Source organism: Cupressus sempervirens, chromosome 3 (genome assembly GCF_028749045.1).
Source record: "Cupressus sempervirens isolate cs-2001-9-10 chromosome 3, ASM2874904v1, whole genome shotgun sequence".
NCBI classification, from domain to species: Eukaryota; Viridiplantae; Streptophyta; class Pinopsida; order Cupressales; family Cupressaceae; genus Cupressus; species Cupressus sempervirens.
Window position 1 is genome coordinate 718,619,083 of NC_143120.1, and position 14,379 is coordinate 718,633,461.

Here is a 14,379-nt window from a genome sequence, read left to right on the forward strand (position 1 = left end):
TACCCTTTCACTGTTTTAGGCAATCCAAGAATAAAATCCATACTGATGTCAGTCCAAGGTTTCTTAGGAACAGTAATAAGTGTATACAAACCAGTATTTTGACTCACTCCTTTTGCAACTTGACAAACTCTACAACTCTTTACAAATTTTTGAACATCCTTATACATTTGTGGCCAATAATACTTCTCTTTCAGCAAACTCAATGTCTTATCAATTCCAAAATGTCCAGCCAATCCACCGCTATGCTTTTCCTCAACCAAATTCAACCTCATAGAACTTCTAGGAATACACAACTGAATACCTTTGAATAACATACCCTCTTGAATGAAATACTCATCATACTTACTTATGTGATTTGTCAGATTTGGTGCTCTCCACTCTCTCCATGCCTCAAAATAATCAGGATCAGCATCATACAATTCTTTCATTTCATCAAAACCAAGAACTTCAACCTTCATTTCAGTCAACAAAGAACGTCTTCTACTCAATGCATCAGCAACTCTGTTAGTAACTTCACTCTTATGCTTGATCACAAGTGTAAAACTCTGCAAGTACTCAACCCACTTCATATGTCTCTGATTCAATTTATGTTGATTTCCCAAGTATTGTAAAGCTTTATGATCAGTATACAACACAAACTCCTTAGGAATCAAATAATGTCTCCACTTCTTCAACGCTTGAACAATGGCATAAAATTCTTGATCATACACAGAATACTTCCTTTTAGCATCATTCAACTTTTTACTAAAGAAAGCAACAGGCTTACCTTCTTGACTTAATACAACTCCTATTGCATTACTACTTGCATCACATTCAACTTGAAATACTTTGTTGAAATTAGGCAAGGCCAATACAGGTAATTCAGTAACCTTTTGTTTCAAAGTCTCAAAACTCTTATCAGCTCCATGTGTCCACTTGAATTCCTTTTTATTTCCCCTCATTGTTTCAATCATAGCATTACAAACAGCACTGAAATTCTTTATAAACTTTCTATAAAAACTAGCCAAACCATGAAATGATCTTACCTCATCCACATTCTCAGGTGTAGACCATTCCAAAATTGCTTTAACCTTCTCAGGATCTATCTTCAATCCATCAGCTGAAATCACAAATCCCAAATACACAATCTCCACTTGCATAAAAGAACATTTTTTTAGATTAATCAGCAACTTTTCTTTTTTTAACCTTTGCAATACTTGTCTAATATGCTCAAGATGTTCTTCCTTGGTCTTGCTGAATATCAGAATATCATCCAAATAAACAATCACAAACTTACCTAAAAATCTTTTCAGAACTTCATTCATCAACCTCATGAAAGTACTAGGTGCATTAGTCAAACCAAAGGGCATAACCAACCATTCATACAAACCATCTTTTGTCTTGAAAGCAATCTTTCATTCATCACCTTCTCTGATTCTAATCTGATGATAGCCACTCTTCAAGTCAATCTTGGAAAAATACTTTGCTCCACTCAAACAATCCATTATGTCATCCATCCTCGGCATAGGGAACCTATATTTCACTGTTATCTTGTTAATAGCTCTGGAATCAATACACATTCTCCATTCTCCATTCTTTTTAGGTGCTAATACAGCAGGTACAGCACATGGACTCGAGCTTTCTCTAATCAAACCTTTTTGCAACAACTCATGCACTTGTTTGTTAAGTTCTTCATTCTCTGTAGTTGTCAATCTATATGGTGCTTTGTTTGGCAACCTAACTCCAGGGATCAAATCCATACAATGACTTATATTTCTTACTGGAGGTAAACCATCAAGAATATCATCAGCAATAATTTCTTTATACTCATTCAGCAATTCGGTAATTTCTACTGGTACTCGGCTTCCATTAGGCTCTGTTGTTACTCGGTCACCACTGACTGGTACTCGGTTAACACTGTTTGCTGGCACACAACTCGGTTCTCTAAGAATTATAGCAAAACAAACTTGGTTCCTTTTCATTTTCTTTTCAAATTGTTTTCCATTCACGATGCAAACTTTCACAGTAGTACAATTCACGTCATCTAAACTTTCAATCAAAGGCAACAATATTTGCTTCTTCCCATTTACCCAAAAAGTATATTGATTCAATATTCCATCATGTATAGCATATCTATCATATTGCCAAGGTCTACACAACAAAATATGGCAACAATCCATGGGCATAATATCACACAAAACTTCATCAAAGTAATGTCCAATTTTGAACTTCACAAGGCATCGCTCACTCACCAATATTTTATGCTCATCTTTGATCCATGAAACATGATAAGGTTTGGGATGTTTCAGCGTCTGCAACTGCAATTTGGTAATAGCTCTTCTGATGCCAAATTTGTAGAACTTCCACTATCAATGATTACTTTGCAACATTTTCCAGCCATCTTACATCTTGTCTTGAAAAGACTTCTCCTTAAAACAGGTTCCTCATCACTTCCCTTATTACATAAGATTCTTATCACCATCAAATTTTCTCCAGCCTCAAGTCCACTTGGTGAACCCTCATCATCTCCTTCAATCACAGCATTTCTATTACCTTGCCCACCTTCAAAGGATCTACATTCAAAAGATCTACCACATCTGAAACAATTACCATGAAACCAACCTCTAGAATAGGAATTACCTCTTCCTCGGTAAGAATTAGCGCCTCCTCGGTAAGAATTACCACTTTTCCATTCGGTCTTGCTTTTGTCATCATTCTTCCATTCAGATTTGCCTTTATCCTGCATAGAACTGTCAGATCTGCCACTTTCTCTATAAGATCTACCTCTGCCTCTCTAGAATCCACCACCTCTACCTCTTTGTCTTTGTTCATGCTTCTTTGTCAAGAGCTCCTCAACTTTCAAGGCATATTGATATGCTTCTTCTACACTTTCCAACTTCACAAAATTTATTTCATCTTGAATTCCAGATCTCAATCCATTACTGTACCTTGCAATTTTCTCAACATCATCATCCACATGTCCAGATCTGATGTCCAATCTAAAGAATTCCTCGATATATTCTTTCACAGTCATGTCCTTTTGTTTCAAATTTTGCATCTTTCTCAACAGGCTAACTTGGTAATCAGCAGGAAGGAATTTGTACTTTACCTTGTTCACCATCTTTGGCCAAGTTTTGATCTTCTCCTTTCCTCTTCTTTGTCTATCAGTGTGCAAGTGCTCCCACCATAGTGATGCATGACCTTTCAACCTAGTGACTGCAATCTTCACCTTTCTATTATCAAGAGTGTTTTCATACTCAAAGAACTTATCCATATTAGAGCTCCAATCCAACACAGCATTGGTATCTAGTTTTCCATCATAAGGAACAACTTCTACAGCAGGCTTTGAATTTGCCCTAAACAACACTCGCAACAATCTTTCCTCATCTTGATCTTCTTCAGGTTCTAGATTATGGTTTGGTGCTACTGCTTCATCATCACTTATATCATCAAGATGTGCTCCTTTCCTCTGGGTTGTCTCCACAGCATCTAATCTAGCTACAACTTGTCTCCACTGATCCAATATAGCATTATCAGCATTTCTTCTTCTACGAACCATCTTTACAAATTAAGTTCCTGGAAGACCGTAACCCTCTGCAAGTTATAGGTCAAATCCATAGATCTGCCACCTACAACCAAATCAAATCAGGGTTCTACACGATCCACTCTTCACAAGGACGAACCTCAGGCTCTGATACCAATTGACGCAAGCAACGGGTGAATAACTTGGGCCAAGGGCTCACCCAGCTATCCAAACCACCCTGCAAGAGTTAACACAATGGAAGCAAACATAGAGAACAGCAACCAAAGGAGGAAGGAGAACAAAATACTTTTAATGATTCATCAAAATATCTTTATACAAGCCTAGCTGTAAGGCCTTCTGGGTTACGACCAAATACATAATACAACTTCCAGATCCACGCTCCAGCTTTAAATTTGCATTTCCAGACCCATATTCCTTCTCCTCCTTAACTCTTTAAAATCTACTCTAACTCTAAGCCTAAACACCCTATTTATACTTGCCAAAATGGCTTACAGAACATTCTAGAACATTACACAAAAGGAAGGCCGACCCAACAACGTTCTGGACACATCCCAAGAAAAGATGTCGCGATCGAAATAAATCCCACGAGTTGGCTCGCAGAAAATCACGTCCAAATACTGACACTCGGCATACACTGGGTAACTTGGCACATGAAGGGTCACTCGGCATACACTGGGTAACTCGACACATGAAGGGTCACTCGGCACATGAAGAGTCACTCGACATACACTGGGTAACTCGATAGGAACTGGAACTTGGTAGCAACTGGAACTCGATAACCATTGGAACTCGGTAACAATTAGAAATTGGAACTCAGTAGCAACTCGCACTCGGTAGTAACTGGAACTCAGCAGCAACTAGCACTCGGCAGTAGCTGGAACTTGGTAGCAACTGGCACTCGGCAACAACTGGCACTCGGCAACAACTGGCACTCGGCAGCAACTAGTAGACTGAACAAAAAAGGGTGCAGGATTGCAAGGAAACCTAGGATGCTCCTGCATCAACATGTTATACAAATATACTCAATTAATTATTAGTCACCAAAAGACATGATTCTTTCAAAGATATTATGTGTCCCTTCCTTTAGATAGATAGATAGATAGATAGATAGATAGAAATATGATTAAGCAAACAAGATACGATTCTTTCTTTGAAATTTAGTAAATATAAAATATCAATAATTCTAAAAAAGGGATGGCTATAGAAGGTTGTTGGTACCCAATATAGACCCGGTATTTAGAATTTTCAATTTATGGTTTCGAAACTCTTTGAACTAAAGTTCAAACCAATTCGAAATGGTTCAATTTATTGAAGCAAGTTCAAAGTTTGAGAAGATTTAGAATTCAATTCGGAGGCTTGGCAAATTCGGTATTATAGATGACTTTAGTGATTTCAAAGTGCAACATTCAGATTCTAGCTTTTGTTCGGTACTTTTCATTCAATTGATACAAAGAGGTTCACTGATTGTCAGTGTTGAATTTCAGTATCCAATTTTGAATCTAAGTTCAAATCCAAAGAGTTCGTGTGTTTTGAATTTGAAGGCTCAACATCTACAAATCAATGAGGCAAATTCGGAGGTTCCGTTTCAGAATTTGGATTTTTCAGAGATACATTTCACTATCCTCTAAAACCTCTAGATTTGGAATTGGTGGATCGTGAAACTTTTTGGTGTTTAGCAATAGACACGTGACATTTTGCTATTTTCTAAGAGCCCCACGTGGGTTGGATAGTAAATCTATAAACATTAAGCCTAACACTCTATTACACTCATGCACCGAGGAGAAAATTAACAAGCCTCTTGAATCTTGTTTGAATGAATAAACAAGAGATCATGGTGGAGTCATGTTTTCTCATGTCACTATGTTCACCAAACAAAGAGCATTAAAGGAGGTCGTCATTCTGGATAGTGGACCGTCAATCCCATGGGTTTCTATCGAATCACTCATTTCATCCCACAGGTTTGGATATGATCACAGAAAATAATCTTTGTAAGATTGATGACTACATGATTGTCAAGTGTGCAATGGACAAGATTCTCAACTCATCTCTTGCTCAATGCGAAGAAAACAAGGGTCAAATTCCATCATACCCGATACATTGAGCATTGACAGTACATGTGAATTGTTTGACATTGATGATACATATATCTTGATACTGATGTCAAAGGTATCTGCTTTCATGGAAAATCATCGTAGGCTACGGTAAATAAGTAAAAGGATGTTGTTGTAGTCACAGAACGCGGGTACATATGCAACAATCCGAAAACAAATGCTACTCCTAACCAGTTGACAACAAACCTATCCTCACATGATGAATAGAAGTCGCATGCCGCTTCAAACATTTCCCATGCCTTGGCAAGACAGATAGGTGGACATCAACACAAAAGAGGAGTTACAGGTTATCATCGATACCCCAAGCTCAAATGAAATGTCATTTTTTAGTTTCTAATGATCGAACCACAAGAATTATACAAGCTACATGACAGTAGTTGATGATACACATTATGCCAAATTAGGAGCCCTTCTTGATACCAGCACCCCTATACATTGTAATAGGCAGAGCATATGAGTCTCTTCTTTGAGGCTGGATAATAAAGCCACCAAAGTATGTTGCTAAGTTTGGAATGGTGACTGAACCCCTGTCGCGATGGAGGCATTGATGGAAACAGAGGAAGATTAAACAACTACGAAGCTATTCATGCCTAAGTAGAAGAACACAAGCCGAGCCTCATCCTATGTCATCGAGAAGGTGAAAGGAAGAAGGATGGCCCGTGATTATGATTGGGAACACGGAGTGTTCACGGGTGAACATGAACTGGTTGACTAAATGTGTGCAAAATGCCCGACAGAGTGCCCAAGCACATACCTTTTCACAAGAATGAGAGCTCACAATTGGTAATAGTGTGACTGGTAGGTTCCATGGAAACCGCGACTCAAAAGCACTTACATCACAACCCCCATGCAACAGAGGAGATGGATTGATGTCACAATCCCTGCTGATTTTCTTTGAAACCAAGTTTGGTCTTGTGCGTAGAGTTGATATAAGTTCGCTCCATCAAACACAACTCCGGAGACATATAATATGCGGGCCTGTTCATACAGTTAGAAGCTCATCTGCCACATAGGGTTAACATGACCCTCTATATCGGTCCACAATGAGCCACCAGAATCAAATTAAAGACAGAGACAAAAGTCCTTGAAGCATAGTCACAACTGCATATCCTACATCAAAATGGAACAACAAGAGAATGATCAGGAATCAATCGGCATGATATCCAAAACTTTCGGGCAATTATCTCACTATCCACAATCTTTTATACCAAGTGTCACTAATCGGGCCATACAAAGAAGAAATGATGCATTTTGTTATAATGAAATAGAGATATGACAATCCTATATAGACAAATATAAACCCCATATAATGTGTTATAACTTAGGGGGACATATATTACTAGAGTTGCAAACTTATTTGTGAATTAAACATTATATCTATGGGAGAAAAAGAGAAATGAGGGGAATTTTCAAGATTCGAGAAGAGAATCAATTATTCAAACTGAAGGGAAAGATTACTGGAAAAGTTTGGTAATAAATACGTGAAATAGGGAGAGACGTGGTTCCTGTTAGGGTTTTTGGGGGCTGAGATTGCAGACTTTGTGCTGTAAGGTAAAGCCTGAGATAGCAAACAGACAAGTAGTAGACAAGGGTAGAGACTTCTTTTCAGAGACTTTGCGGTAAAAGGGAGGAGATTTTTGCTTTGTTGTAGACTCTATGCTACAGGATAGTATTGGATTCAAATTGTAATGCAGAAAGAGTAGATACTTTTTCGAATTGTAGTCTTTTATGTGTATCAAACAGCAAGTCTATGTTGTTTTGTTGTGTTTAAAGGAGGAGAATTTAGTATGTCAATACTTTGCGTTTGCATGCTGAGTTTCTGATCAATGTTAATCTTTGAGTTATCTTGATTATCTCTGAATACAGTTTTGATACATGCAAATTGTTGCCACGATTATCTGTAGACCTTGGACATCAGTTACTCATGTATCTAGAAAGAACAATTCATCTTTATTTCTGCTTTTCTTCTGTAATGTAATGATTGGGCAAACAAACTTGGTGTCGTTTGCTACTTATTTCCATTCAATTAGTTAATTTCTTCGCATCTATATCGTGTCTACAGATAGATGTTTGTAAACCTTTCTTGCTTCAGGTTAAAAGCATTATCAATTGTAGTGTAGTTGATTCACTATATATCCTAAATGGGGAGTTGTACCCGGATAAATTCAGAGGGCGCTTACGCTTTTCAATCGCGAAGTAACCCAACTGTTAGTGCATATTCAGTCTTCCTATCTAGGCTTTGCGGTTAATTTGTATTTATTTCTTTAGAGGACAATCTCACTAACAAAGGTATATATATATATATATATATAGAGAGAGAGAGAGAGAGAGACTGATTAAGCAAAAGAGATGCAATTCTTTCTTTGAAATTTAATCAATATAAAATATCAATAGCTCTGAAAAAGGGATGGCTATAGAAGATATTTGTCTTCAAACATTTTAACAGGTGTTTGAATTCTTGTGCAATAAATTAAGATCCAGCGTTCTATGCTTCAATAAGGAATGGAATCAAAACACAGATGAGTTCAATCCTTTATAATCATTTTGTGAGCATTTTTTAATATTTGATTAAACAAGAAAACAACTTACAGCAATTTAAGTTCGATCATCAGAGATAAATTGAAATATTCATTTGTTTCCATATCTTTGTCTAATTGATCTTTCCTCCAACGAAGTTAAAATTCAAGCTAGACTGACTTAAAATTGCATATGTAGTTGATTCTTTATATTCTGATATTTGAATTGTTGGCAGCATACTATCCTATAAAGTTGTATTTAAGTAACTTTTATGTGATTGACTCTATTACCCATATAAGCAAGGCACTGGTTTTTATTTTACCAAGATACATCCATTTGATTAATGATCTGGAAATTGGTATTTTTTTCTGCACTTCCCTTTTGGGCTTTCAGGAAATCATTTCATTCACAGTTACTAGCTATCCAAGCTTCTTATTTATTGAACATTTAAATTTTCAGCAGACACTATAACAGAGATTTATTAGGTTTATTTTGAAATCTGCATACTAAAGGTCTTCTGAATTACGTGCAACTTTGAAGATATCTTGATTGATTTATTTATTCTCCTATAAAAGGCCTAAAACATTAGGAATTGGCTTAGGAGTAGGCATACCCAACTTGGTTTTGCAGACCCAGATGTGCAGAGAACTTGGTTCAAATTGATCAGTTCTGTCAAGTGGGCCATAACCAGTTAGAATCCCAGCATTGAGTTGGCGAGGCTCATAAGATTTCAAACTGTGATTTTGGGAACCAACAGATTGGCGACTTCATTGGGGATTTGTTGCAAATAAACCTTACGAGTTTTTGATTTCAGAACAGCATAAAGATTGATTTATTTAAGATATTGAGATTTTGGAGAGTTTTGAGTTTATAATTCAGCATAAAGAAGTTGACATTTCAGTAATATCTTTGAAGCATTTAAATCTTATTTAGAGAAGGTCCTAACTTTTCTCAAACTTATGATTTTATTTCAGATTTTCAAGAATTTTGTTTCAAATCAGAATTTTTTGTACTCTGTTGGTGAAGAACCTAAGATATTTATCTAACACAAAATACAATGCTATAGATTCCCAGGATAAATCTAGTGAAGAGAATCCAGTATTGAACACAAAATACAATGCTATACATGTAATAAGTTTGGACATCTCACCGTAGACTCAAGAACCAAGTCTCCATACCAGAAGTCAAGGACACAAAAAGGATGGTATTCTACTTAGCATTATCAAGTGAATTAATGAGGAATCACGATGTCTAAAATAAAATACTATAGATGTGATAAGTTTGGACATCTCACCATAAGATATCCTGAAAGACTCAAGAACCAAGCCTCCATAGCAAAGGTCAAGGATATAGAAAGGATGGTATTCTACTCAGCATTATCAAGTGAATTAATGGCCAGTAGAAATACCTGGGTCATAGACAGTAGAGCATCCCATCATATAATCAGATTCAAAGAACAATTAGGTAGTCTTGAAGAAAATTCAAATGGAGAAGTCAGTACTGGAGATAACTCGACATATCCTGTGAAAGGAATTGAGACCTGCACTGTCCAACTAAAATCTGGAGTTTCCTTACAACTAACTGGAGTGCTATTTGTACCATGAATTAAAAAAAATCTAGAATCCATCCCAGCCCTGGAAGACAAAGGGCATCATATCACATTCTTGGATGGGATATGATAAGTTTGGACTTCATGGACTTCCCACATGCATTGTATGAATGATTCCCAGGATGTGGGAAGTTTGTTTAGAGCCAACAATGTTAATTCTATACTGTCAACTATCTATCCAATTATTAGATCATTGGTCCCTTAATTCAGTTATTCTTATAATAAGAAGAAATAGTTTCACCCTTATATGGTGCACTTGTTGCTTCAATGCAAGGGCTCGACTAGTATTGTTTATCACATACATGTTTTCTAAGAAGGTAACATGGCATAAGCAGTGTCCAATTTTGATATGATAGGAACTATATGATCCATGACTAATCTGCTAGGATCTTCATGGCTTTGTTATTACTCCTTTTCCATAGTGTTTTTCAATCTCATCATCGGGTATAGGTGTAGTATTTTCCACATTTGAATCTAATTCCTATTCTCTAAGAGTCATCATTTATTTGAGTTTCCATGAGACAAAATTCGCAATGCCCTCAAGTCTAGTTTCAAATCTAACTCCATTCACCATGATTGCTAATAAACTGCAAACTCCTTTCGATGATGTTTTATATTTACTGAGTTGTATATGATCTAGGTATTATCTCCAACCACGCTCTGATACCATGTTAAGGATAATAGGATCAATTAGTAATACCTTTTTTTTATTTATATATATTTCCTCTCTCTTTGTTGATAAAACTGATACAATATTGCTTTTGCAGATTTTGATAAATGAGTTTACAATATCAACTTGTAAGTAATTATGAACCAATGTAACACAGAGACTTGTGCCCCCTAGCAAACCTCGAAGTAACCATACCCAAGACGTCTCCACAGCAGGTACTTGAGTACTCAAGTACCCCCACCTCCGCCATTCTACAATCATGTCGTTGTTGGGATGGGTATATGAATTTCTATTTGATTTTTGATTTTTGAATGTTACTATTGGGTATGTAATATGTTAGTATGTTGGAAGTTCAATTTTGCTATGTTCAAGTATTTTAATTTGGTATGTACTACTGAAACATCTTTCATAACTAGCATATCAAGTTCTATATGTATACTATACAACACCCCTCCCTACCCCATCATCCCCTGGCTGTCCCCCCGCCATCTCGAAAATGAGGTCGATTTTCCCTATGTCTCAGAAACTCGTCATGGCCTGTTGTCGTCCCAACGAACCCCACTACTGGTGTTACACTATTCTAAAATGTTTAATTTTTATATGCTTATGATATAGGATTGATGCTGCTTGAATAATACTGCTAATTATTTATGTATTTCCAAGAGCAGCATCTGAACGTCTTTATGAGTTTGTGGAGAGAAGTCCCATGTAGAGACACGTCTCTATGTGGCTTCTAGCTACATAGGGACATCTTCCTCCCTAGGACATACCTTATTATCCACTATTTTATGATAATTATGCCTTAGTTAAAACTTAAGACACCATTCATAATAACAAGGCGACTCGTGTTAATCGTTGTCTGCATAATCACTATTTGAATAACCACAATTTGCATTGATATAACTGGCATTTAGTAAGACCGATGCACTTGGAATATTATTGGTCAGTCAGACTTGTTAATACTGATCAATGATAATTAATCTTGACAATAATCATTAGATAATATTATTTTGAGGTAAAAGTATATATACTTATATAGAGAGAGATAAATAGATAGATAGATAGATAGATATGCTCATACATACATACATACATACATATTATCTAATGATTATTAGTTAAGGATAATGATGATTGATTTAGTAATCATAACAACAATTTATGATCAATTCAATCCGACTGAAGCTATAACATTAACACATGAGATAATCAATAAAAAATGAGGTTATCAAAAAAATACCCCTAGTGTCATTGAATAATATCTAAAGCCATTGTTCCTGGCACCTTACTTCAATATAATGCAAGGGTCGGATAAGGCCTTTTTAGACACATGGACAAATTGTTTCCTACTTTAGAGGAGCTAAGGTAGGGGTCCCATGAGGGGGGCTTAAGCTCTATGTTTTAGGAAGGATTTGATCTCATGAACAATATTTTATTTTGCTACAAGATTATTTAGATCTTCTCCTACAAAATAGAAGCCCCTAATTTGTAGGAAGTAGGTGAAAAGGGGGTGGGGCTGGAAACAGCCCCACCAACATAGAAATGATTTTTGCCACTTGTCAACCATTTGAATTTAGATTTTTAGTTAAAAAATAGCTTTACAGCGAAATTCTTTTTTTTTTACTTATTTTTAATTTATTTTCCTTTGAATTTGGAGCTAAATTTGTCAGCTTGAATATACAACCTAATCCATGGGACCACTAGCTTTAAAATATTCCCTAAAATTTAGAATGTGGCTTCTGCTATATTTTATAGGAAGCCCCCTTCCATGGGACCCCAGCCTAAGTGTAACTACGAGAGAGTTTCCAATATGCAAATAAGTGACTTATCCTCCAAGATGTCTACCATGCAAGGTATGAACACCTTAAAATTAGGCAAACTCCATGAACTTTTGAAATTTTCTCTATGTTACATATATGAACATTATATATCAAGTTTTGCCTAAATGAAACATGATAGTATCTTGATTGTGTGTTTTTTTCAACATAACGATAAGATTTTTCGGTGAAGATGCCAAAACACTTTTATGAATGACAAAGCACCTTTCAAGTTGGTCATCTTTTGTGTTGGCTCATAAGTTTAGTTAGAGTGTGTTTGGACTTTGGACACATACATGCCAAGAAAAGCAACAATTCAGCACAACAATGAATAAATGATGTTTGATTACAACAGCCCTTTCTTTAAGCCAAAGAAAGCTTCAGGTAACAAGAACAAGTTAGAATTACTTCTTAATCCTAATTATTGTTTTGATTCATTTTTTAAAAGCCAATTTCTATTTCCCAGAAATTGCTTCAACCACCTTAGCAAAATGTAAATTGAATTTGATAGAATCAAGTAGCCTCAAGAGAAACCAATTAATTGACCTTGACAAGATTAATCTCCAATTTCAGGTTTGATCTTCAAAGTCAATCCAAGCATCTCTCTGGTTCCCAATTAAATCCACATTTTCTCAAAAACAAATCATTACCTTCTGGTTTATTAATTTATTCTTGAGAAAGAGTTTTGCTACAATGCAATAAAGTTATGTAAAACATTTAAAGAGTGAATCCTAATATTACCTGTAACTCTTTAATTTGTTGATTCATGGCAAATATAGTGTTGAAACTCCCATTTATAAGACCATTATCCTGTGAACGAAGAATAACTGGTGGCCCATTGTTGCAATCAGGATTCCTCGGTTCCTTATATTTGTTTAAAGGAACCAGTGATAAGGACGATCCACGTTTATGGTGGAGACTACCTTGGTTATCTGAAAGCAATTGATGTTGGGAGTGTGACACCATAATAAGGGTACTTATTGGCCCTGCAACAGAATCAGATTCAGAATTATGCTCTAAGAAAACATCTTTCCATTGTGATTTAGAGCACACCAAGTACAGAGATGAGATCACAATACATTTTAACCACTAGAGAACAGGAGCAGTGCTGGTTAACTCCATTATCCAGTTCAAACATATAAAAAGCAGACTTCCATGAAGAACTACATCAAATGGTGAACAAATAGATGCAAGCAGTAAATAAAAGAGGAACACAATTAATGTAGAAACCAGTAATTAATGTAACATAAATATACCCAAATCCACAAAAATTATACCAACTAGCACGAGTTAATGAATTGTAAGCATGACTAAAAAAGAACACTCATAAATTTCTTCCTTGACCCTACTAGTAAAAGCGGCTCAATAATTCTCCATTGACAACTGTACAAACACAATAGCAAGAAAGCAAACAGTTTTTAAGTCAAACTTTTAAATGAAAACTCTATATGAAAGAACACATCCAATGAAAATATAATACAACTTGGTAAGGAACTGATATCTTACACAACCAGGGCAGGCTCATTTGCTTGACAGCTTGTATATAAATTTGTGCATGCAAAACTACTATTACGAATTTTCTGTCTTTTGCTTTTACCTCAAGAGTATTATACTACTTCTAACACACGCTCTACCACACATTGAAAGTAACGAGCTTATCAACCAGTCACATGACAAGTTAACCAGTGTGTCCTCATTAGTTTTTATTTTTAGGTCAGAACCATTTACAAATCTATATTCCGCAAAGTCAAACTTCACCATTATTTGCATTTGCATGATTTATTTCCAAAAGAGCAATCAGCCTTATAAGGCATGCTTTTAAGGCCATCATTATTATATCTAGACAGGTGAATTGAGTATTGTCAAACCTCTTAATGGTGAGACTACTGCCCAAATAATTTATCAAAGTTGCATCAATTCCTATCCAACTCATACACATCCAGGCAACAGGTGTAGAGGCTGAGCATGGTCATACCCAACAAGCTGGGAAACACTAAAATCTATAAAATAAACTAAATCTAGTGCAAGAAAAACAACATAGAATTAATTGATGAAAATTAATATGGAGAAACGCATCCAACATATGGCAGACACATAAAAAAACACATTCATTGAGTCTTGTGAGCCATAAC

The 14,379-nt window shown here is 35.9% G+C and overlaps 1 protein-coding gene across 3 annotated transcripts in view; it reads right to left on the bottom strand.

The window, feature by feature from the left end:
- LOC149568781 (protein ROOT INITIATION DEFECTIVE 3-like) overlaps window positions 1-14,379 on the bottom strand; it is a 138,567-nt gene that overhangs the window by 33,383 nt on the left and 90,805 nt on the right. For all 3 annotated transcript variants that reach the window (XM_089821674.1, XM_089821675.1, XM_089821676.1), the window contains exon 8: window positions 12,989-13,233. In XM_089821674.1, coding sequence (XP_089677800.1) covers window positions 12,989-13,233 — 245 coding nt within the window. The remainder of the gene's footprint in view (window positions 1-12,988; window positions 13,234-14,379) is intronic.